Raw genomic sequence first — 27,885 nt, 5'->3', positions numbered from 1 at the left:
CGAGAGGTAAATTGTGCGTATAAAGTCTGATGCAGGATTCATGTTATTAACAAACCCTCAACTTAGACTATTAGCTCAACACACTGCTTTTCTTACACTGAGTTTTTGTCTCATTTCTAGTCCAAATATCTAAAGATTCTGAAAAGGAGAAGTATTTTCTTGACACGTATAAAATATAGTCTTGTTTTAGGAAATAATGAGTCAAAATGAAGTGAGTTTTTAATTAAAACAAGCAAAATAATCTGCCTATGGAGTAAGGGAAATCATGTTGTTTCAAAGGGAAAATAACATTTACTTGCAGCATTGGGAGATTATTAAAACTTCCATAGAAGGAATAAACAAATACAGTGCAAGTCAACTGCTTTATATATACACACACTAGATATTGCATACGGGGCCCTGAGCATGCGTCAATAGCGCCGCCATATTGGTCAGGGCTCCCAGGACGAAAAAACTCAACCGCACTAGTCAAGACCAAAGCCAATGTGAAGATGCTGGACTGTAGTGCTGTGCACAGGTGTAGTGACTAGCAAACAAAGAAAACAAAGCATAAAGCATCACATTTCATAGGTAAGAATTAATTTCTTACGATTTTGTACGTCACAAACTTTTGTGCTAAACAAGTAACGTTATTGATGATGATGCAGTCAGCAAACAATGTAAATGAAATATGACAACAAGACGCTGACGTGCCAGAAGCTGGAATTACTGTCGGCTCAGTGAAGTAATGGCTGGTTATAGACCGTTTTCTGAAAACGCAAAATTACCCATTATGCTTTACGTGTATGCGCAAGGAGAATGCTAAGAACTTCTGATCGCCTGCTGATGCGTATAAACAGTCACATTTGGACTCGTGATCATAGATATGTTTCTATATTTGTATACATCTATGGCTCCAGTCAGCCACTGCACCTTAGTCCCACATTCATTTCAAAGGAGTGTTACCCTGTACCAAGATGGTGCCTCTATTGACGCATTATTTCCAATAGACAACAATAGTGTAGGTTCCATCTGGTTTATATATCCTATGCTTTTGTATCTATGCTTACTTTTGTGCTCAACAAGTACCGTTATTGATGATAATAGAGTGACTGACTGCACTGACTATAAGGCAAAGCAGCACCAACTCACACTAAATACTAAATAATGCTAGTTTTATTGAAGAAAATCAGCAAACAAGTACATAAAACAGACAACACCTGGGTCCCACCTTCATGTCAGAGGAGCATTACCCTGTACCAAGATGGTGGCTCTACTGATGCATTCCTTCCAATAGAAAATAGTGTAGGTGATATCTAGCTTTTACATCTATGCTTACAAACTTTTGTGCTAAACAAGTAATGTTATTGATGATAATACAGTCAAAGTTGCACTGAATATAACGTCCCATTCACACAGGGACCTCAGCGTCAACGCTTCCCATTCACTTTGAATGGGTGACATCAGGCGTTGCTGAACTGCATTGTGGATCCGTCAGCCAATCAGATGGAAGCGTCAGCCAATCAGATTGCTGTATGCAAATACACCAGCTAGACAGTGGCCTATTGCTGACTGAATTCCATTGGCTGACGCTGCTATGACGATCGAGTTAGCCCCAACTTCAGACACGCCTTCAGTCAAGCGCTGAAGCCCCGTGTGAATGGGGCGTAAAGTAATGCAGCATTAACCTGCACTAAACACTCAGCTTATGCTAGTTTTGTTGAAGAAAATCAGCTAACAAATGTAAATGAAATCTGACAACACCTTAGTCCCACATCCATTTCAAAGGAGCATTACCCTGTACCAAGATGGCGGCTCTACTGCCGTATTTCTTCCAAAATACAACCGTGTAGCCAACATCTAGTTTTTATATCTATGATTATGAACGTTTGTGCTCAACAAGTAACGTTATTGATGATAAAACAGTCGCTTCCTGCACTGATCATAGGGCAAAGCAGCACCAACTCGCACTAAACACTCGGCTTATGCTAGTTTTGTTGAATAAAATCAGCAAACAATGTTAATAAAATATAACAACACCTTGTTTCCAAATTAATTTATTAAAAGGAGCATTACCCTGTACCAAGATGGTGGATCTACTGGTGCATCCCTTCCAATCTATTGCATATATCTCTGCTTCACTACTCTACTTGGTGACCGTGTGTAAGTAAGTCTCGGCAGTGTGTAACGTGCACTCACTCTTGGTGACGCAGTGTTCGGCCGGCAGCAGCCTCTTCTTCATGAGTCCCTGCAGCACTGAGCGCACAGACGGCCGATGCACCAGCTGCAGCACGAACAGATGAGACTAGAGGACAGAACACCACACATTAGCACACAAACTCAGTTCATCTCCATGTCTAGAGCTCTTTTTACTCTGTAGACTGTGTCAAAGCTGCTTAAAGTACAGATGAAGGCATTGCAGACACTTTTACTAGAGTCTGATGGTGGTGATGCATCAGTCTTACGCAGCAGCAGGCGGTGACGGTGATCTGGATGGTGTTGCGTCCTGGCTGGCACACGTGTTTCAGGTACAGGGGTTTGTGGGATGTCTTGTTGTCACCGCGCTCGATGGTCAGAGGCGTAGCATTGACGCTAACCTGCACCGACGCCGGCCAGTTAGTGTTCATCTGCCGGTCTTCATGATGGTAACACTTGAACTGCAGCTCCAGATCAGGCCTGTTGATCACACACACACACACACACACACAATATAAATGTGTAGTAAGGGAAATATACCAAAATCAGTGAAGATTTGTTGGCAGAATGTTTGGAAAGACACATGTTTTTGTTATCAGACAGTAATGTTAATGTTAGCAGTAAGATACTGGGATAAGGTCTAGAAGGGATCCAGCTGAGGACACTTGCATCAATATAGCATGTTTTCTTTGTGACACTGTACAACAATAATTCATATATTACTGTTCAGGTTGAGTTTAGAGTTGGGGTAGATGTTAATAAAGCACAATTAATGGGTTAATAAATAATATAAATACTTCTTGTTAACTTGTGTCTGTTGCTGTATCCCTTCTTGCAACAACTCACTCGCTAGGCCACTAGTCAGTGAGTCTCCACTCCCAGTGAGCACCCAGTGGTTGTAACAGTAAGCAAAGTCTTATTTTCACAGTGTAATGAAGTAAACGCTGCAGTAAAAGCGTGCTCTGACCTCATCATGAGTGTTTTGTAGACGGAGTCGCGCAGCTGGAACACATGGTTACTGACGGCCAGGTTGTGCTCCAGTCTGAAGGGCTCCAGAACCACACCGTCTCGCACCGGGAACGTCAGACGCAGGTCATCGCTGGGGTTTCCTGAGGACGCAATCACTCACGCTTATTTGCAGATTCATGTGTACTACTAAAGCTTTTAATGAAAAAAAAAGAGCAAACCCAAACCCAGCCCATTCCAGCAAATCAAAAATAAATATTAATAACAATATATAAAAGTATAAAAATAAATAATAATAATAAATAAATATAAATATTAAAAATAAATAATAATTATAGCAATAAATAAAAATAATTATATTATATAATAATAATAGCAATAACAAATAATAATAAATGTAAATACAAAATTATATAATAATAATAATAATAATAATAAATAATAATAATAATAAATAAAAGTATAAATATAAAAATAAACAAAAAAATTTAATAGCTATACATAATAATAATAATAAGTACATATAAATACAAAAAATAAATAATAATAAAATCAATAAATAATAATATTAAATATAAATAAACATATAAAAATAGAAACAATAGCAATTAATAATAAAAACAAATTAATGTAAATGCAAAATTATATAACAATAATAGCAATAAATAATAATAAATGTAAACACACATTTATATACTAATAATAGCAAAAACAACAACAAATACAATAATAATAATCGTATAACTATAAAAATAAACAAAAAATTATAGCTATAAAATAATTAGAATAGTAATAAGTACATATAAATACAAAATAAATATTAAAAGCAATAAATAATAATAATATATATATATAAATATAAACATAAAACATAGAAATAATAGCAATAATAAAAACAAATTAATGTAAATGCAAAATTATATAATAATAATAACAATAAATAATAATAATAAATGTAAATACAAAATTATATAATACTATTAACAACAATAAATAATAACAATAATAATAAATAAAGATATACATATAAAATAAACATAAAAATTTTATAATGGCTATAAATAATAATAATAAAAATAATAATAATAATATGCACGTATGAATACAAAAAATAAATAATAAAAATAAATCTATAATAATAATATAAACTTATGTAGAATATGTATATATATATATATATGTGCTTTATAAATAAATGAACTTGAACGTGACCCAGCATTTTTTACAGGATAAATAAAGCATAAGATATAGGTGAGTGTGTTAGAATGCAGCAGTGTGTGACCTGTAGGGGGCTGCAGAGCGCTGATGTTGGGCTTGACGTCGTGCAGAAATGGGGATTTGACGTCCTGATTGGGGGACATGTAGGGCATGGAGCTGCCGGGGGTCATGGGGGGGGTGGGGTTCCCAGGCAGAGGAGAACTGGGGTATCCTGGCATTGCTCGGCCCGGCTGCACACACACAGGACAACATCAGCAACACAATGATATTGCAATATAATTAACAGATTGTAAATGTAAAGATGCAGTCATTAGTCAATTACTGTGAAATAATATATATTTTAATAATAATAGCACACACACACACGCACATACACACACACACACGCGCACGCACGCACATAAATGATCAAGTTTATTTATATTTATTTATTTAAATTCTTTATTTTTGTTAATTTTAAATATTCTATTTTATTTCTATTTAATTTATTATTTTACATTTTATTAAGCTTCATTTGACTGATACTCCAGACTCAACAGTGTCCACCCAGTGATATGTCTACTGTGAATGCACAATATCAATATCTGTGTGCAATTAGTCACTCGTTTAACACATTATCTGTCCATCTTTCTGTTTACGACACATTCAGACTGAGTGGAGTTTGACCTAAAGTCCGACTGCAGCTCTCACGGCATGGTGAAATATTAACAGGCAGACTCGTGTTTCAGCACACACAGACACACACCCCGTTGACGGTGGGCTGGTTGAAGCTGCTGTATCCTCCAGTGGTCACTGCAGAGCTCAGGCTGTGGTTGTTCCCCTGACCGTTAAACTGCTCCGCCTGCTGAACAAACGACAATCATCAATCATCAGCTTCACGAACACAACAAACATAAGATCTGATCACACTGACGCTCGCACACTGATCACCACTACAACACTGAGAACGGCAAAACGTGATCCGCAAAAGAGACAAAGCACACCCGCAAGCAGAGGATCCACTTCTGAAGGACGGAAGAAAAACTAAATCAACACTTGAGTGGCCTGGTCAAAGCCCTGATCTAAACCCAATTGAGAAGCTGTAGCCTGACCTCAAAATTAGATTTGAATAAACAACATTCCTGCAAAGAGGAGCACTACACACTAATATTAAACAGCACCGGTGTCATGTGCACTCTATAGTGAACACTACACACTAATATTAAACAGCACCGGTGTCATGTGCACTCTATAGTGAACACTACACACTAATATTAAACAGCACCGGTGTCCTGTGCACTCTCTAGTGAACACTACACACTAATATTAAACAGCACCGGTGTCATGTGCACTCTATAGTGAACACTACACACTAATATTAAACAGCACCGGTGTCCTGTGCACTCTCTAGTGAACACTACACACTAATATTAAACAGCACCGGTGTCATGTGCACTCTATAGTGAACACTACACACTAATATTAAACAGCACCGGTGTCCTGTGCACTCTCTAGTGAACACTACACACTAATATTAAACAGCACCGGTGTCATGTGCACTCTCTAGTGCACACTACACAGTAATAATAAACAGCACAGGTGTTATGTGCACTCTAGTGAACACTACACAGTAATAATAAACAGCACAGGTGTTATGTGCACTCTTTAGTGAACACTACACAGTAATAATAAACAGCACAGGTGTCATGAGCACTCTATAGTGAACACTATACACTAATATTAAACAGCACCGGTGTCATGTGCACTCTCTAGTTAACACTACACACTAATATTAAACAGCACCGGTGTCCTGTGCACTCTCTAGTGAACACTACACACTAATATTAAACAGCACCGGTGTCCTGTGCACTCTCTAGTGAACACTACACACTAATATTAAACAGCACCGGTGTCCTGTGCACTCTCTAGTGAACACTACACACTAATATTAAACAGCACCGGTGTCCTGTGCACTCTCTAGTGAACACTACACACTAATATTAAACAGCACCGGTGTCCTGTGCACTCTAGTGAACACTACACAGTAATAGTAAACAGCACAGGTGTCCTGTGCACTCTCTAGTGAACACTACACACTAATATTAAACAGCACCGGTGTCCTGTGCACTCTCTAGTGAACACTACACACTAATATTAAACAGCACCGGTGTCATGTGCACTCTCTAGTGAACACTACACACTAATATTAAACAGCACCGGTGTCCTGTGCACTCTCTAGTGAACACTACACACTAATATTAAACAGCACCGGTGTCCTGTGCACTCTCTAGTGAACACTACACACTAATATTAAACAGCACCGGTGTCCTGTGCACTCTCTAGTGAACACTACACACTAATATTAAACAGCACCGGTGTCCTGTGCACTCTCTAGTGAACACTACACACTAATATTAAACAGCACCGGTGTCCTGTGCACTCTAGTGAACACTACACAGTAATAGTAAACAGCACAGGTGTCCTGTGCACTCTCTAGTGAACACTACACACTAATATTAAACAGCACCGGTGTCCTGTGCACTCTCTAGTGAACACTACACACTAATATTAAACAGCACCGGTGTCATGTGCACTCTCTAGTGAACACTACACACTAATATTAAACAGCACCGGTGTCATGTGCACTCTATAGTGAACACTACACACTAATATTAAACAGCACCGGTGTCCTGTGCACTCTCTAGTGAACACTACACACTAATATTAAACAGCACCGGTGTCATGTGCACTCTATAGTGAACACTACACACTAATATTAAACAGCACCGGTGTCCTGTGCACTCTCTAGTGAACACTACACACTAATATTAAACAGCACCGGTGTCATGTGCACTCTATAGTGAACACTACACACTAATATTAAACAGCACCGGTGTCCTGTGCACTCTCTAGTGAACACTACACACTAATATTAAACAGCACCGGTGTCATGTGCACTCTCTAGTGCACACTACACAGTAATAATAAACAGCACAGGTGTTATGTGCACTCTAGTGAACACTACACAGTAATAATAAACAGCACAGGTGTTATGTGCACTCTTTAGTGAACACTACACAGTAATAATAAACAGCACAGGTGTCATGAGCACTCTATAGTGAACACTATACACTAATATTAAACAGCACCGGTGTCATGTGCACTCTCTAGTTAACACTACACACTAATATTAAACAGCACCGGTGTCCTGTGCACTCTCTAGTGAACACTACACACTAATATTAAACAGCACCGGTGTCCTGTGCACTCTCTAGTGAACACTACACACTAATATTAAACAGCACCGGTGTCCTGTGCACTCTCTAGTGAACACTACACACTAATATTAAACAGCACCGGTGTCCTGTGCACTCTCTAGTGAACACTACACACTAATATTAAACAGCACCGGTGTCCTGTGCACTCTAGTGAACACTACACAGTAATAGTAAACAGCACAGGTGTCCTGTGCACTCTCTAGTGAACACTACACACTAATATTAAACAGCACCGGTGTCCTGTGCACTCTCTAGTGAACACTACACACTAATATTAAACAGCACCGGTGTCATGTGCACTCTCTAGTGAACACTACACACTAATATTAAACAGCACCGGTGTCCTGTGCACTCTCTAGTGAACACTACACACTAATATTAAACAGCACCGGTGTCCTGTGCACTCTCTAGTGAACACTACACACTAATATTAAACAGCACCGGTGTCCTGTGCACTCTCTAGTGAACACTACACACTAATATTAAACAGCACCGGTGTCCTGTGCACTCTCTAGTGAACACTACACACTAATATTAAACAGCACCGGTGTCCTGTGCACTCTAGTGAACACTACACAGTAATAGTAAACAGCACAGGTGTCCTGTGCACTCTCTAGTGAACACTACACACTAATATTAAACAGCACCGGTGTCCTGTGCACTCTCTAGTGAACACTACACACTAATATTAAACAGCACCGGTGTCATGTGCACTCTCTAGTGAACACTACACACTAATATTAAACAGCACCGGTGTCCTGTGCACTCTCTAGTGAACACTACACACTAATATTAAACAGCACCGGTGTCCTGTGCACTCTCTAGTGAACACTACACACTAATATTAAACAGCACCGGTGTCCTGTGCACTCTAGTGAACACTACACAGTAATAGTAAACAGCACAGGTGTCATGTGCACTCTCTAGTGAACACTACACACTAATATTAAACAGCACAGGTGTCATGAGCACTCTAGTGAACACTACACAGTAATAGTAAACAGCACAGGTGTCATGTGCACTCTCTAGTGAACACTACACACTAATATTAAACAGCACCGGTGTCATGTGCACTCTCTAGTGCACACTACACACTAATATTAAACAGCACAGGTGTTATGTGCACTCTTTAGTGAACACTACACAGTAATAATAAACAGCACATGTGTTATGTGCACTCTCTAGTGAACACTACACACTAATATTAAACAGCACAGGTGTCCTGTGCACTCTCTAGTGAACACTACACACTAATATTAAACAGCACAGGTGTCCTGTGCACTCTCTAGTGAACACTACAGAGTAATAATAAACAGCACAGGTGTCATGAGCACTCTAGTGAACACTACACAGTAATAATACACAGCACTGATGTTATGTTGACTCTCTAGTGAACACTACAGTAATAATACACAGCACTGATGTTATGTTGACTCTCTAGTGAACACTACAGTAATAATATACAGCACTGATGTTATGTTGACTCTCTAGTGAACACTACAGTAATAATCCACAGCACTGATGTTATGTTGACTCTCTAGTGAACACTACAGTAATAATCCACAGCACTGATGTTATGTTGACTCTCTAGTGAACACTACAGTAATAATAAACAGCACTGATGTTATGTTGACTCTCTAGTGAACACTACAGTAATAATCCACAGCACTGATGTTATGTTGACTCTCTAGTGAACACTACAGTAATAATACACAGCACTGAAGTTATGTTGACTCTCTAGTGAACACTACAGTAATAATCCACAGCACTGATGTTATGTTGACTCTCTAGTGAACACTACAGTAATAATCCACAGCACTGATGTTATGTTGACTCTCTAGTGAACACTACAGTAATAATACACAGCACTGATGTTATGTTGACTCTCTAGTGAACACTACAGTAATAATCCACAGCACTGATGTTATGTTGACTCTCTAGTGAACACTACAGTAATAATAAACAGCACTGATGTTATGTTGACTCTCTAGTGAACACTACAGTAATAATCCACAGCACTGATGTTATGTTGACTCTCTAGTGAACACTACAGTAATAATCCACAGCACTGATGTTATGTTGACTCTCTAGTGAACACTACAGTAATAATACACAGCACTGATGTTATGTTGACTCTCTAGTGAACACTACAGTAATAATCCACAGCACTGATGTTATGTTGACTCTCTAGTGAACACTACAGTAATAATAAACAGCACTGATGTTATGTTGACTCTCTAGTGAACACTACAGTAATAATCCACAGCACTGATGTTATGTTGACTCTCTAGTGAACACTACAGTAATAATCCACCGCTGTAATTCTAAACTCGCTCTGCAATATTAACCTGCGGCTCGGTTCCTCTTTCATGAGGACTTCCAAAATCTCGACGACTCGTTGTCTCTTGAAAGTTCACTGTGAGTATCAGATGCTAGTGCACTTCTCTAATACACACTAGCACACACAATAACACCGGCTCTTCAGGAAACAGCATGTGCTAATCAGAGCTGTCCCTTTATCACGTTTCTATAATCATAAAAATATTGTAACAATAAAAATCATCAAGAGCAATAAACAATAAAAGAACAAGATCAAATACATAAATAATAATAATAATGATTAAAAATAAGTGTGTTGAGGTTTACTCTTGATAAACATGGTAGTACTGTGGTAAATGTGTGTACCTTGTAGTATTGGCTGGGGTTTCCTGGTCCTGCAGGATACTGGGCCATACTGGGCTGCTGGAGCGGCATGCGGTGTGTGGGGTATGATGGGGACGGGGCAGAGCGCTGGGGCCCGGGGCCGTGATACTGCATGGGCTGCCCAGGGTACGGTCCCCCACCGCCCATCCCGGGGCCGTACTGCTGACCCGGAAAACCCTGCAGGAAAACAACAGTCATTCCCGGACGGTCAGACTCGGCTGCACATGATCACTGGTTTAGGATAGATTTTATAAGATTATTTTTTAAATATTTCTTTGAGTGCGTCTCAATCAGCACCCTTGTTCACTAGTCAGTGCACTGATCAGGTCACCAGCCATTGTAAGTGGAGTCTCATTTAAAAGCAGGGGTAACTCTTCTGACAATCTGTGCTACCGATAGATATTTAAAGCTGGAAAGATGCGCTACTGGCGGCACGGTGGCTCAGTTGTCATTTCTATGTGGAGTTTGCATGTTCTCCCTGTGTTGGCGTGGGTTTCCTCCAGGTGCTCTGGTTTCCCCCACAGCCTAAACACACGCGCTATAGGGAAACTGATCAAGTAAACTGAACAGTGTGTGTGTGAGAATGAGTGTGCATGGGTGTTTTCCAGTACTGGGTTGCAGCTGCTGTGTAAAACATATGTGGGAATAGTTGGCGGTTCATTCCGCGGTGGCGATCTCTGAAATAGAGACCAATCCAAAGGAAAAATTAATGAATGTAAATGCGCTCCTCGCATGCCTACACCTGAACTGAAGGTGGAAGTTCACTCTGATAGACATTTGGAGCTGAACACATGCGCTACCCCTGTTTTATTTTGGATGAAACAGGACAGACTGAGCTACCGCTAGCACATTATGAGGAGGTAGCACAGATCTCCGCACCCACCTCAGAGTTGTACGGGCGTTTGAGGGCCTGCTGGTGGCGCGGCGGCCCCTGCTGACTCCCTGGGTATCCGGGGTGCTGCGGGAGCCTCTGGCCCTGCTGTGTGTACATGGGGCCCATAGAGGGGGGTCTGGAGCCCACCATCCCAGAGGGGGACATCCCTGGGGGCCCACGAGGGCCGGAGTGAGACAGGAACTGGGTGTTGTAGGAGGACGCTCCGCCCATCTGCAGAGACAAAGACAGGGACAAATTGATTACATTTATTAAAATAAAATTAAAGGAATATGCAGTGTTGATCATGACGGAGTCTCGCAGATCTCTCTGTTACAGGAATATTCTCTCCGGGATGCTGCACAGTAATATATGTTTATTACTGTGCAGATTAGGGATGCTCATTTCGGTTAATTTTGCTAAACGACAACCGCCGCTCATTAATCGGTTATTAACGGTTAACTGGTCAGATTACTATTAATTTTATATTAAACAAATTGACGTGTCTATTTTGTGTGTGACACATTAAATATTGAATTTAAAATACTGATTTATTTTTATATGCTAGCATATTAATAATAGAACATAACAACAGAGCATCTTCACGCACCTGCAGTGTTTAGCACAGAAGAACAGAATAAACTAAATAACAAATAAATAATATAGGACTATATAATGAATAAATAAATAGGACTGCCCTAAATTATTTCCACTTAAATAATTAATTTATATTACAAATCGAAAACACTGACTGATTATTTTTAATAACCGGCATAGGCTGTTTTTTTCCAATCATATGTTTTTTTCTTCCGTCAAATAAAAATAGCAGACTTCCTCAAATCGCTCGCTCCACGGAAAATATGCATTTATTTAATGCCCCGCTGTTATTATAATAATCACAAAACCTTTTACATTTTTAATAGAAATCATTATTTTAAAGATTATGTCTTGCTATATGGTTTCCTCTCTCTCCCTCGCGGTTCAAGTGCGCGCTGCGTGATGAAAAGACAACACGCGCGCATATGTTGACTCTTTGTAAACAGTTGTGTTGTTTAAATATGATATTGCATTAATGTGCATACATGCTTTATAAGCTGTAAAATAAAAGGTAAAGCCTATTTGTTGCGTTTATGACGCAGATCCAGGTCAACATCAGCCGAAATGGCATCAGGGCTGAAAAGGCGCACCTCACTGCCTTTATGTTGACAAGGAAAAAAGAAGAGAAGAGGCGTGGTCCTCTTATGAAGCGACTGAATCAGCTGGGTATCGATTGTGCAAAAGTGTTGCTGTATATGTTGATAAAATTGTAATATTTAATAATATAATGATATTCAAGATTTGTACATTCATACAGCTCTGGATAACTTAAAACAGCGATCAGACCTTCAGAGCGGCATTAATGAGTCCTGAAGTAAAGCGAAACGGCTATAAACTCCAGCAAGATAGAGTGATTATATGCAGAGCCATACTTTATCTATAAATAAAGTAGAACTATAGAAACTGTGTTCATCTTAACTGAAAGCTTCGTCGAGTTTGTCAGTCAGTCAGCACGTAACGCCAAAGGATTAAACAGATTAAACCAGCCTGATCTCACGAGAAAACGTAAGTATTTTACGTTTTGCCAGTTTAGTGGCTAATTCGTACGAATTTGTACGAGTTCAGTCGTACGAAATGGTACGATTTTAAAAAGGAGGCGTGGCACCTGACCCCACCCCTAACCCTAACCGTCATTGGGGGATGAGCAAATCGTAGTAAATTGTACGAATTAGATCGTACGAATTCATACGAATTAGCCACTAAATGAAAAAGTTATGAATTGCCGTGAGATTGTGTTGGATTAAACACAGCACTCTACGGTTACAGAAAAGTTTGCGCTGTTATAATTCACTTACCTTTTAATATGTTTTGATGCGATTATAATCCGCTATTAAAAACAACAACAACAATGACTGAATGTTTTGAACGGGTAATGTAGCCGTGGCGGGATGCGTTTTGGTTTCTGCCATGGAAGAATGAATGTAGCGGAAACCAAGCTCTTTAAAAGTTCTCTGTAGTTGTCTTGAGAACACAAACTTCTGCTCTGGGATGAGCCGCGTGCAAAAGATGCCCCTCTTAACGCAAAGGCGCATTCAATCAGCCCCTTATTCAGCCAAACTAAAAATATATAAAATAATAATTTTAATCGTTTAACTGATAGCATTAATCGGTCACAAACGCACCCTTTCGGTTAACGGTTAATCAATTATTTTGAGCATCCCTAGTGCAGATACATTATACTAGTCAGAACCGAAGACAAAACTGATCAACTCATCTAACAAAAGCACTGAGGATCACAGAGCAAACATCACTGCACACTAATGAGTTTGGGGTAATTATTAAATACAATTTAATAAACGGGGGAAAAAAATCAAGAGAAACATAAAAAAAGTCTCAAATGTAGTTAATATGCCCTTCTACCTGCAACCCAGCACTGGGAAACACCCATACACACTCATTCTCACACACACACACACACACACACACACACACACACACACACACACACACACACACACACACACACACACACACACTCATACACTACGGCCAGTGTTGTTGATCAGTTCCCCTATAGTGCATGTGTTTGGACTGTGGGGGAAACCGGAGCACCCGGAGGAAACCCACACCAACACGGTGAGAACATGCAAACTCCACACAGAAACACTTACTGACCCAGCCAGGGCTCAAATGCACTACTATTTAGTATAAGTGTATAAGAAAGTGATTTGGGATGCAGCAATAGTATTTGATTTGCTACTACTATAGAAGTCAATGGTTACAGGTTTTCAGCATTCTTTAAAATATCTGCTAAGAGGGAGAGTAAAGAGTGAGAGCATTTGAATGTTTGGGTGAACTAACCCTTTAAACATCTTCAGATATGAACTCACTCACACCCTCACACACACACTCTCATACACACACACACACCCTTCAGAATCAGTGGCGGGTAACAATGGCTGGATCTGTGCCTGCTGCCCTGACTTTCAGCCCTAGGCATGATGGGAAACGGCAACTAGGTCACCGGCGTAAACAATCAATCCTGTGTGGCTGTGATGTGTGTGTGGATAAAGCTGCATGTGCAATCTGCTGGAAGAAGCAGGAGAAAACACTGCACTCGTCTTTTGAAGTGCAAGAATGAAAGACATGCTGCTGTAGTGGAGAGTGTTTCATCTGCATCCATCCAGCAGGAGGAGACAAAGAGCACAGCAGGAGGACGAGGAAGACGAGGAAGAGGAGGAGTCACTACGTCAATGATGGAGGCCAACAAGATGTAAATGAATAAATAAACAGAAAATGGGGCAATGACTATCTGTCCATCTACCCATCAATTCTCAAATAATCTCAATCTGTCTATCCATCTATCTATCTGTCCGTCCGTCCGTCCGTCTGTCCATCTGTCCATCCATCCACCCACCGACCCATCCATCCATCCATCAATTCTCAAATAATCTCAATCTGTCTATCCATCGATCAATCTGTCCGTCCGTCCGTCTATTCATCCATCCATCCATCCATCCATCCATCCATCCATCCATCTATCTATCTATCTATCTATCTATCTATCTATCTATCTATCTGTCTATCTATCTGTCCGTCTGTCCATCCATCCATCCTCAAATAATCTCAATCTGTTTATCTGTCCGTCCATCCATTCATATCCATGCATCCATCTATCTATCTATCAATCCACTCTCAAATAATCTCAATCTGTCTGTCTGCCTGTCCATCCATCCATCCATCCATCCATCCATCCATCCATCTATCTATCTATCTATCTATCTATCTATCTATCTATCTATCTATCTATCTATCTATCTATCTATCTATCTATCTATCTATCTATCTATCTATCTATCTATCTATCTATCTATCTATCTATCTATCTATTCTCAAATAATCTAAATCTGTCCATCTATCAGTCTGTCTGTCTATCCATTCGTCTGTTTGTCTGTCTGCCCATCCATCTGTTCATACATCTATTCAGCTGTCCATCAATCCCTCTATCATTTAAGCTCGATCTGTCCATCTATCCATTTGTTCATACATCTATCCATTCGTCCATATATCGCTCTATCATTTAATCTCAATCTTTTCATCCGTCTGTCTATCCATCTGCCCATCCATCCATTCATACATAAGTCTACCCATACACCCATCCATCCCTCTATCATCATTTAATCTTGATCTGTCCATCTATCCATTGATCCATTTATCCCTCTATCATTTTATCTTGATCTGTCTATCTGTCCATCTTAGCATCCAACTGTCTGTGCATTCGTCTATCATCATTTAATCATGATCTGTCAATTCACACGTCTATCCATTAATCTAAATCTGTCTATCGGTCTCTCCATCTTTCTATCCTCCATCAATGTTGATCTGTTTATCTATCTGTTCCGCCATCCACCTATCCTCAATATCGATCTGTCAATCCATCCAACCCTTTAACTGTCCATCCATCCCTCCCTCTACCACCATTTAATCTCGATCTCTCCATCCCTTTATTCATCTCTGTGTTTTGAAAGATATTTGGCAGAATGTTGAAGAAACACAATGTAAATCGCTGTCTGCTATTGCCAGCATCCTCCTGCATATCATCCTTCATGTCCAGCGGAAGAAAGAAACTCAAACAGGTTTAAAACAAGTGAGTGAATGACGACAGAAGTATAATTATTAGATCAGCCGTCTCTTTAAATAAGAGGACAGAGATTTATAGAGCATTAACACAGACAGAGCTATTCCTCTACACACACACACACACACACACACACACACACACACACACACACACACACACACACACACGTGGTCAGGGGACTCACAGGGCCGTAGCTCAGCTCCTGGTTCTGCTTCTCCTGTAAGGCGGCGACAGTTGCGGTGGCGGTTGCGGTGGCGGTGGCTGCTGCTGCGGCGACCGCTGCTGCCGCGGCTGCTTGGGTGAAGTCAGTGGGTGGACGAACACCATGAGGAGGCATCCCGAGAGAACCGGCGCCGTTATTGGGGTAACTAATGAAAGCAGATCCACAAACATCATCAGATAACTATTCAGAAGTCAACAATAATGTGCTGTACAGTATTAATGAAAGATAATAATGATCATGATGGTCATCAAGCCTTCATTTATTTGATCCAAAGTCCAAAAAACAATAACAACAACATACAAAACTATTGTTTCATATTATATTGTGATATTATATCACATTTTACTTAGCCATGTGTTTAGACAGACACACACACAACTCAGTCACATTCTCACCCACTCACACACTCTCTCACCTGCCGCCGTATCCGGGTCCGGCAGGGTATCCTCCGCTGGGCCGGCCGTACATGCCCTGCTGCATGTATGTTTTGTTGGGCTCCGGGTAGCCCTGCTGGCTCATGAACTGGGGCGAGTTCATGCCCGGACTGCTGCCGGGCATCATGTGACCCCCGGCTGAGTTTCCTCCTGGACCCATGGGTGCTCCGAAAACCTGCACAACACACACACACACACACACACACATATCAGCACAACACACAACTCAACACGCACCTGGATCATTAGCTGTTATTCTGCGCTGTTATCCATTACCTCATGAAAATAATACAAATAATAATTAAAAATAGACAAAAATAATCAACAGTAATTACTTATGAACCAAATCACAATGAGAAACAGAGAAAGAAGACATACTTGTCATTTGTTTAACCTATTTTTTACCAGGAAAACCTCTTAAACTCTGTTATCTCTTTTTCAAGAGTGTCCTGGACGAACAAACATCTTCAGTAATAGTGTGCACAGCAATAATATAGTGCAACAGTAGTGTTGTGTAGGATATAGGATGTGTAGGACACGATATCAGTACTGACATTTTAAAAACATCCATTCCCCGCAAACATTTGAGCGCGTTCTTAAACCGTTGTGTTCACAAGCTCAACAGAAATGACTGTGATTGGCTGTGAAGGTCATCAGTTCACCGAACTCACCGAGTGTGAACGCAGATACAGCGACACTGGAGTGCTTTAAAGCCTTGATTTATCAGCGGATCGCTCGTATATCAGCTTATAGATAAACCAGCTGATGGACGTGAATCTCCACGGTCCTTGTATCTGTGGTTACACTCGATAAACAGCGGTGAGTTCGGTAAGCTGATGACCTTCACAGCCAATCACAGTCATTTCAGAATGCGCTCAACAGCACTCAAATGTTAGCGGGTTGGCTATCGAATTCCAGTATCGTGACAACCCTAGGACAGTAGTGTAGTGTAGGACAATAGTGTTGTGTAACAGTAGTGTAGTGTACCTGGCTGGCTGAAGGGTTGGTTACCCCCCACACTGTGGTTACCACAGAGAGGGAGCCGGCGGGCTGACTGGGGCCTTGCTGCCAGGGGACAGGATCATATGGGTATGAGGAGTCACTGCGGACAGAAACACACTGTTATTAATATTGAAAGTAGACATACACAGTGAAAGTCTACGTTATTCGCCTTCCGGTGATTAAAAAAAAAATCCAAATGATGTTGAACAGATTCAGGAATTGTTCAGTGTTTCCTCTAATATGTGTTCTTCTGGAGAAAGTCTTATTGAGGCTAGAATAAAAGCAATTTAAAGCCATTTTAAGCTCAATATTAGCCCCCTCAGCAATATCAGTGTTGTCTCCAGAACAAAACACTGTTATACAATGACTTGCCTGCTTACTCCTGATTAACCTAATAATGTATACGTAGAAGTACTTTTAATTTTCAGTAACCCAGTACAAGTGCTTCCAGTAAACTGTGTGCCATTATAAAATCGCCACCTTTAAGGTCTGATTTCATTATAAATCAATAATCTCCACTGCCTGATTGATATACCATGTAAAGTGAGTCTCAGAATGTGCAAGAAGCACTGCATGAGGTCACAATGTTCTACACCATGCCTTTAAAAAATAAAAATAAAAAAATCAGCACTGATGGGAGGCGTGCGTTGGCATGAGGCCGCAGGTCGAGTGCCTTAGTGGCCCCACTAGTGCCGATATACAGCCATATCGCACTGCTACCCATGTGATGTTGCGTTCATACATCAGTTTGACGGCATAATTGTGTATATAAAACAAATTGAAACATGGAGAGTCTCAAAAACCCTTTTGTATGAGGAACTACTTTCTTCCGGATTCAAATCATAAGCAGACAGTTAAACAGCTGAGCGTGCATCTTTTACACTGTAGATCTGTACTGTCTGCTTGCTGTATGTGGGCGGAGTAATACACAAAGGGTAAAGAGGCTGTAGGAGTTCTGATATTGCAGAATATCACACGGCTATCAGCCAATCAGATTTGAGAACCAGACAGAACTGTTGTATATAAATATATATATATATTAGAGATGCGCGGATGGCGATTACAGCCGCGGAATCCGTGGATAAACCGCGGATCGGGCAGATGACGTGACGAAAAATATTATTTTAATTAAATTCGGGCGGGTGGTGGGCGGTTGTACTGTTTTTGTACGCATAGCTGGCGCACCAACGAAAAAGCCTAGGACTGACTTCACAGAATGAGAGGAGGAATCGGATACACTAATTCTGGATGAAGTACAGAAGTCTTCATCTACAAACTTCCGTATAGACGGATCAGCAGAGGAAAATCTACTTTCCTTTTGGGAGAAACAAGGCAGTCATTCCCACGTCTACAGCACCTTGCCAAGAGAATTCCAAGAGCTGATGACGGGCGGGTGCGGTTTTAAAATTTGGTCAAAAATGTTAGTGCGGATGGATGGCGTACGGATGATGAGTTTTGTGATGCGGTTGCGGATGAAATAATAGACCATCCGCGCATCTCTAATATATATATATATATATATATAAACATTACTGGTAGAACTAATGCAGACGTGCTCACTTTAAACCCCTTAATATGTATGGTATTTACAAATGGATGAAATATGAATAAATATAGTTCATTTCCTAATCATCTGACACAATACACTGAATTATATTACATCTACAGCTCTCTCTCTCTCTCTCTCTCTGTGTGTGTGTGTGTGTGTGACTTCAGATGTGCCACAGTCACATGCTCTGGAGGTACTCGGAACAATGTTTCCATGGCGACTCCACAGTCACTTAGAGACAGGAAAGAGTAACGATGCCAAGGGAGAGGGCTGTGTGTGTGTGTGTGTGTGTGTGTGTGTGTCTCCTGTTTTCTGTGTAACTGGATCAAACCAGATCGCTCTCAATAACGGCTCTCTCCATCTTTCCATAATTAGCAGCACTACATCGTCCTCATCCTCATCAGAGAGCAGAGGGTGGTGCACCTTCAGCAGCGCTGCTTTAATTGGACATGAATGACTGTAATGAACATGTGAGAAAACAAAGCTCTGTGGAAAAACACGCAGAGGCCACATGCGAATGAAGCGCTCCACCCTCCGCTGCCTGCGTGCACTGGGGTCACATTAAATGCACAATCTACAAGCTATCCTCCATGTTGAAATGAGAAATTTACAGGAACGTGTATTGTTATTTCTCTTCTGCAAACTGCTCATGACTTTTCATCTAAATGTCAAATATGAATGTCGTATAGAGACTTAAATGACAACTGATCAAAATAAACAACAGAACACGCCGTCTCTCAGACGCTTACAGTCATTTTACACTGACACTCATCTTTAAACCACACTAAACCATCATATTGGCTGGATGACAAATGATAAATGCTGTTATTCTGATCAACTGTGATTTAAAAAGATATAATAATTACTAATTGACAGTTTGATGGCCAGCTTTTCATCATAATAATATATATATTTTAATAAAATCTATCTGTTTTATAAAAAAATGTATGAACTATTTAAATATAAAAAATGAATGAATGAAATTGTAAATAAACTGCTTAAAATAAACTTAAAATAACACCCAAAACAATGTCTGATGGTCAACGATCTTAGTGCTCTATAGGGTTAAGTCGACAGACGATGCCATCGCCGATGTCTAATAGACATCACAGTGCTGAGCCGGCATCGTGATCCTCCACCCCGCCCCTGTCTCAGCAGCAACCCACTCACCAAAACAAACACTCAGGCCCCGTTTACACCAATACATCTGAGTTTTAAATGGCATTTAAGAACGAAAACGATTAACGTCCACACTGGAGTTTTACGTAGCATTTCTGAACAGCCCTCCATCCACACTATACCACTGAAAACACACATCACGTGACCACACACACACACACACACACACACACACACACACACACACACACACACACAGAGTCATGCGCTGCAGCATATGCGCACGTCTGAGCTCCAGCAGTCAGCGGGTGCTTTGAGCACAAAACCCCAGAGAGCAGTGCACGTGGGACAGTTTGTCAAGGCTGTACCGCTGGATGGCCTCTCACTACAGTTGTTAAAGGGGATCTTTAATTTATCTAGTCTCTATCTGATGACTCTTCGCTCTTTTTAATCTACCAGGTAACGTGTCACAGCGTCAGTACACTGCTTCAGTCTTTCGCCTTCACACTTGTACTCAGTCATTTTAGTGTAAACGAAGTTTGTGGACGCCATATTACCGACACAGATCACTCTGCCTATTCATGCCAGAGTCCTGCGGAAAAGTAATTGACAGGTGCTCATATGTGTGTGTGTAACTTATCTATCGTTTATGATTTGATTATGGGTACAACAAAGAGCATGCGGGTCAGCTAGTTGAAACAGCAGGCTACAAATAATCAATTAGTTATGAATTAATTAATTATTCATAAATAAATAATCCACCACTGCCTATGATGATGCCATCGTAATTCATGATATTTCACATTAGACATCATATGACATCCATCGCTTAATGCTAGTGCTCTACTATTAAATCACGAATAATAAATAAAAAAGTAAATACAAATTTAAATAAATAAAACACACAACATACAGTATGATGACTAGTCAATGAGATTCATTCTCTATTAAATTTATAAATTAATAAAACAGCTAAAATTAAAACACCATAAAATAGTTTTTTTTAAATAGTAAATGATCTTATTTTTCTACTATAAAATCTGGAATAAATAATAATAATAATAATATATAATAATAATAATAATAATAATAATAATAATATATATATATATATATATATATATATATATATATATATATATATATATATATATAAAATGTAAACAATATATATAGTTTAATGAGCAGTCATTTAAAACTATATAACATTTAAATAAATAAATCTAAAGTAATGGTATAATTATATCTATGTAAAATATATAACATTTTAATAAGAAGCCAAGGATCATGATTTTGTACTACAAAAATCAATCATAAATATGATATTATATATAAATCAATAATCAAAAACATTTCAATTATATAAATCAAAATTACAAATTAAATTACAAATATAGTTTGAGTAGTGGAGGATTTTGATTCTATACTATAATATCATTAATAAAAATACAGAAAAATCGAATAAAAATGACACACAAAATAAAAATAAATAAAAACATTTAAATGATTCAGTGAAATAACACAATTAAAATAACCCACAAAACAGAGTTTGATGGCCACTAAATGACCTTAAATCTCTACTATAAAATAATTAATTAAAACATAAATATGAATAATTATAATTAAAATAGCCCACTGTTAAATATCTTAATAGTAATAAACAATAAATTATACATTACAAACATAAAATTAAAATAAAGTAAAATTAAAGTAAGCCACAAAACAGAGACAGATGGCCTGTAAATGATGAATTGTCTACTATAAAATATTAAATTAATAAACATAAAACATAACTAAAACAACACACATCATGGCCAGACATTGACCTTAATTATCTACTATAAAATAATAACATAAACATAAATAAACCAAAATTAACCAACAAAAAAGGTTTGATGGCCACTAAATGATCTTAAATCTCTACTATAAAATAATAAAACATAAATATGAATAATTAAAATAGGCTACAAAAGAGGTGTGATGGCCAGTAAATGATCTTAACACAATCTTACAATAATAAATAATACATGACAAACATAAAATTTGATCAAAGTAAATTACAGTAACACAAAGCAGAGACTGATGGCTGGTGAATGATCTGAATTCTCCGCTCATTGGCAGGAGAGCTGAAATCTTGGCCTCTGAATGGGATTATTCCAGGTGAAAGTCACCCAAGCGGCAACAAATCCAGAGTATCTCGAAAATGAAACCTGTGAGGGTTTATGAAGTTTCTCTGACCCGAGACACCAAACACTCGCCTCTATACAGAAGAAACAGGAGATCTGGACACTTCTACATCTCCAGTGGATTAAAGAGCACTAAAAATACTCTAGTCAGAGCTGAAAATGTGGTGCAAGCAGAGTTAATACACTCACCGGCCACTTTATTAGGTACACCTGTCCTATTGCTTGTTATTGCAATTCTATAATCAGCCAATCACACGCCAGCAACTCAATGCTTCCAGCAGGATAACGCAGCATGTCATAAAGCTCAATCATCTCAGACTGGTTTCTTGAACATGACGATGAGTTCACTGTACTCAAATGGCCTCCACAGTCACCAGAGCTCAATGTAATAGAGCAGCTTTGGGATGTGGTGGAACGGGAGATTGGCATCATGGAAGTGCAGACGACAAATCTGCAGCAACTGTGTGATGCTCTCATGACAATATGGAGCAAAATCTCTGAGGAATATTTCCAGTAGCTTGTTGAATCTCTGCCATGAAGGATTAAAGCAGATCTGAAGGCGAAAGGGTGCAACCCGTTACTAGTAACGTGTACCTAATAAAGTGGCCGGTGGGTGTATATCTGTGGTAAAGCACTTCATAAAGAGTTTGACACTGAAAAAGACTCCATATGCTGATTAATCGTGTTTTAAGGGTGTTTCCAAGTGTACGTTACATTATTTATCGTTAATGGACTATAAATGTAAACATGAGGTTAATTTAACATGAGAACACACTGCATTAATATATGCAGCTATAATAGATGTGTTTACATGCGGAGTGGAATCAGTGTAAGCTAAAAATCTAGCTGTGCTGATATTAACATCACGCAAATGAGGGGTTTAAATGGGCGTCATTGTGGATAATTTGATAAAAAAAGCATATTATAAGAAAATGGATGTGTTTTTTTACCTTGAATATTAGCCTGTTATTGGAGACCCATAAAACCACAATATGATATTTTAGAATGCATACTAGGGGCTCTTTAACATAAAACAAGAAAGCTTTTATTGTAAGGACATGGTGTAATACAGGGCTCGAAATTAACTTTCTTACTTGGTAGCACCGGTGCTCCCAACCTGAAATATTTAGGAGCACCAGAAAAAATTTAGGAGCACCAGAAAAAAATTAGGAGCATCCAGCAAAAATGAATGATATATTTGACAAGTTGTATATTAAGGGATTTATTGTATTTGAAAACAACATCAATTAGGACTAACAAAACCCAGAAACGACTATCTAACTAATGCTGTGATGACTTAATATTTGTGCAATAATTCCAAAATGAATGTTGAATAATTATAAAATATTATTGATTATGATGATGACAATAATATTAATGAATAATTTTTCTCATCATCATGCTGCCTTGAATGTGCTTTAATGCAAGTTATCTGCTATATTAAGTCCTACTGTTAATTTATGAAAAATAAATTGATGGTTTGCATCAAACACAAATGAATGAAGCATTGTAGTAAGAAATATTTATTTTGTACTATTGTTTTTATATGCATGCCAATTTAATAAATAATATTTCTGCTACAAAACAAACGAAATAATATAATAAATCATTCAATCCAATGCTGAAAGCTGCAAAGCAGTCATCAGTAATTAATAGAAAAATAATATACACTTCAAGAAAGAACGGACAAAAGAAAGGAGGAAAAGTCTCACTTTTAAAAGTTTTGGTTTCGGTTCGTGTCGTTTTAATGCTCAGCCTCGTTACGCGCTGAATTACATTTTTCTGTATTTGCGGGAAAGCATGCGAGTCAGCCGGCCCAATACGAGGGGGGCAGAGCAGGATTCCCCCGATGCCACCCGGCGCAATACTGTTCTTTGTTATAACCCGCATCAGATCAAACTCAGTAAAGGCGAGCTTTTTTGGCGATGGTGTTTTAGCGGACATTTGCGCTGTTGCAGCCTGCTCACGAGGAAACGTATGAAAAAGTTATGAATTGCCGTGAGATTGTGTTGGCTGAACACTCAGTGCATGCAACGCATCGAGATTCAGTGTACTTTTCACTCTTCAGCCGTTTGCAATCCCCGCGGTCACAAAAGCTCCCTCCCTGTCATCTGACAGCGGAAAGTCTTGAGTGATTGACGGCTAATATGAACCAATATAGCGGCAGGGAAGAGCGAATTTACCACGTTTTTAGAAAAAACAAAAACAAAAACAGGTCGCACTACAACCATAACATGCAGTCGCACGAATGCTCCCAATATATATTACGAGTCGCATAGCTTAAATTTCGGGCGCATATGCGACTAAAATGGTCGCAATTTCGAGCCCTGTAATAGCTTAAAATCTAACACTGTTAAAGGGTCACGAAACACCAAAACACATGTGTTGAGCTGTTGACAGTGGTATATGTGTCCCACACTGCTAAAAACACTATTAGGACACCTATATTTCACTAAAAAGTGTAAATTGGTTGTTTTTGCGTTATTTTAAGCAAATTCGTACTTCCTGTTTGAAACGAATTTTTGAAGCTGCGTCACGGTCATGACATAATAGCGTGTATTCCAGCGTGCAGACTGGACGTCTGTGCCAGAGTGAGTCTTATTACGTCTTACAGTGTGCTGCATTAATGCATGAGTAAAGCTTGGTTCAAACCAATCAGCGCGCTCTATTGTGGAACTTCATTAATATTCATTACTATCACCGTGTTTTCAGGACAGAGACGCCACGTTGTGTTGGCGAAATAAGCGTGAAGTGTTGCTTTTATAGTTTGCTGCAGTGAAGTTTTGTTTTCATTTTCTCTCTGTGAGAGCTCAGCTGGATCACGTGTGGATTAACAGTGTACGCGACGCTCCACAACAATAACTTACGTGTCTAAGGAGGATTATTGTTTACCTGAGAGCTGTTCTCATCTGCAAACGCTGGGATCTGGAATCGTTTGTAGTATTCTCTTCATAAAGACGCGGCTCTAGTTGCTGGTGATTGTCCTGACTCTACAGATTTGGTAAGTGAGCGGCCAGTGCTCTTTGTTTATTCAGTTTGTTCGTATATAACAAACTATTGCACAGAGTGTAAACACGTTAGCACCACAACCAAACTTTAACCTCGTGTAGGGTTTTTACCGCATTTAGTGACCGGAATAACACACGCGGCTTTCTGAAACTACCTGTCGTGTGCATCTAAGTTTCTGGGAAATGCAGAGGGTTTTTTTCTCTCATTCGCCGTGCGGTATCAAACATTGCATGAAAAATACACGCTTAGAGCAGTTCCTCAAATCAAATATCTCGTGTGTCGCGAGGGGCATGAATGAATTCCCTGAATGAAAGGGCCAAACTGCAGTTAAAGTCCACCATTTAATAATTTGGCTAATAATTCCACTACAGATGTCCATGTAGGTTAAACACCATCACATTCTCCTGTATGTATGTGTGTGTGTGTGTGTGTGTGTATTTTGACTCTGAAACTCGCGCGTGCCCAAATCGACACTCCCACACCATCCCACTTTAGTTCCTCCGACACTCCCCCCTAAACAGAGCTGGACACGCCCACTTTTCTGACTTTTTCCAAAGAAGAGGTGTGAAAACACCCTGCTGAAACGAGGGGGTTTCATGGCCCTTTAATATACTAACACTCAGGTTATGACCTTTGACCCCTGAATAACAAGCTTGGAGCGTACAGCAGGTGGCGCCACAAACAAAACTCCCGCAGCACTAAGAGAATCCATACAGTGTGTGTGAAAACTTAACATTCTGTACTGCAGTTACTGATTGTTTATGTACGTTTACTACATGTATAAAGTGTACGTGTCATATTTCTGAGCGATTTGATTGGGATAGAGAATAAACAATAAACAAATAAAGAAATGACTGCAGGTTGAAGGAAAATAGCGCAGTAAAAGTATTGATACAGCGCTAAAAACAGTGAACCAAACTCCTGCATCGCTGAGAGAACACATGCAGTGTGTGGAAACGTAATATTCTGTAGTGCATTTACTGATTGTTTAAGGTCGTGTTTCTCTTTTCACGCCTGACGTTTGCTCCAATTCATCAATAAGTGCCCTACAAAGTGGACGATACAGGATATTTTACTATGATTTCAATTCGAAGGGAGCATGTTTCAATTAAATGGCATTTTTTATTGTGCGATTATGTTCATTTATATTGTATTTACTTACGGAGGGATATTATGTCACGTGAAATGGCATTCAAACTCACATTAGCATCATTAAACACGAAAAGCATATAATCTGTACCTGAGGTGATCACGATCTTTGTTTATGTTTTATTTATTTGTTTATTTATAATTTATGTTGTTGTTTTGCCGTGGCGTCATAAAATTGCAAACTGTTTTAAAAATGGAAGTTTAGCGCATCGTTGTTACAGGTAATTATGACAAAAAGCAAATTTTTACCTCAAAGATACCATTTATTGAATGATGCGGCACTGTGTTACGTAAAGAGCGTAAGGGGCAAAAATCTAGCTGTGCTAATTTGATAAGGCTCAGAATATAACCTTCGAATGCTGCCTAACAAGCTAGGAGTGTCTAGCAGGTGGCGCCAGAAACCAAGCTCTATCCATGCAGTGTGTGGAAACGTAATATTCTGTAGTGCATTTAATGATTGTTTAAGGTCGTGTTTCTCTTTTCACGTCAGACGTTTACTCCAATTCAACAATAAGTGCCCTACAAAGTGGACTCTACATGATATTTCAGTTTGAAGGGAGCATGTTTCAATTGAATGGCATTTTTTATTGCACGATTATGTTCATTTATATAGTATTTATTTACAAAGGTATGTAAGGGGTTAAAATCTGCTAATATGATAACGCTCAGAATATGACCTTTGAATGTTGCCTATTAAACAAGAAGTGTCCAGCAGGCGGCGCCACAAACCAAACTCCATCCATACAGTTTGTGTTTGAAAACGTAACATTCTGTAGTTAATTACGTGCTTGTCTATGTACACGTTTACTGCATTTATAAAGCATTCATGTCTTGAGCTATGTCAAATGTGATATTTCTGAGCAATCTTATTGGACGGGAATCACAGGAGTGATTATTATACTTTAGCCAATCATCGTAGAGAATAAACAATAAACAAATAAAGAAATGACTGCAGGTTGAAGGAAAATAGCGCAGTAAAATACTGATACAGCGCTAAAAACAGTGAACCAACTCCTGCAGCGCTGAGAGAACACATGCAGTGTGTGGAAACGTAATATTCTGTAGTGCATTTACTGAGTGTTTAAGGCCGTGTTTCTATTTTCACGCCTGACGTTTGCTCTAATTCAACAATAAGTGCCCTACAAAGTGGACTCTACATGATATTTCACCATGATTTCAGTTTGAAGGGAGCATGTTTCAATTAAATGGCATTTTTTATTGTGTGATTATGTTTATTTATATTGTATTTATTTACAAAGGCATGTCTTGTGAAATGGCATTCACATTAGCATCGTTAAACACTGAATAAAGCGTATAACCTGTACCTGAGGTGATCACGGTCTTTG

General features: G+C 39.2%; 1 protein-coding gene across 2 annotated transcripts in view; it reads right to left on the bottom strand.

Annotated features, from left to right (window-relative positions):
- The window catches only part of zmiz2 (zinc finger, MIZ-type containing 2), a 101,670-nt gene that overhangs the window by 17,817 nt on the left and 55,968 nt on the right, over positions 1-27,885 (bottom strand). The window contains exons 3-12 of one of the 2 annotated variants that reach the window (XM_087271305.1): positions 17,513-17,627; positions 16,507-16,700; positions 16,053-16,236; positions 11,203-11,424; positions 10,302-10,496; positions 5,105-5,203; positions 4,424-4,589; positions 3,143-3,284; positions 2,445-2,655; positions 2,179-2,284 (exon numbers count right to left, since the gene is read on the bottom strand). In XM_087271305.1, the coding sequence (XP_087127431.1) occupies positions 2,179-2,284; positions 2,445-2,655; positions 3,143-3,284; positions 4,424-4,589; positions 5,105-5,203; positions 10,302-10,496; positions 11,203-11,424; positions 16,053-16,236; positions 16,507-16,700; positions 17,513-17,627 (1,634 nt within the window). The remainder of the gene's footprint in view (positions 1-2,178; positions 2,285-2,444; positions 2,656-3,142; positions 3,285-4,423; positions 4,590-5,104; positions 5,204-10,301; positions 10,497-11,202; positions 11,425-16,052; positions 16,237-16,506; positions 16,701-17,512; positions 17,628-27,885) is intronic. The other variant, XM_087271306.1, reaches the window with a different exon arrangement.

This window comes from Danio rerio, chromosome 10, assembly GCF_052040795.2.
Source record: "Danio rerio strain M-AB ecotype USA chromosome 10, GRCz13ab, whole genome shotgun sequence".
Taxonomy (NCBI): Eukaryota; Metazoa; Chordata; class Actinopteri; order Cypriniformes; family Danionidae; genus Danio; species Danio rerio.
This window is presented reverse-complemented; position numbering and strand designations above follow the sequence as displayed.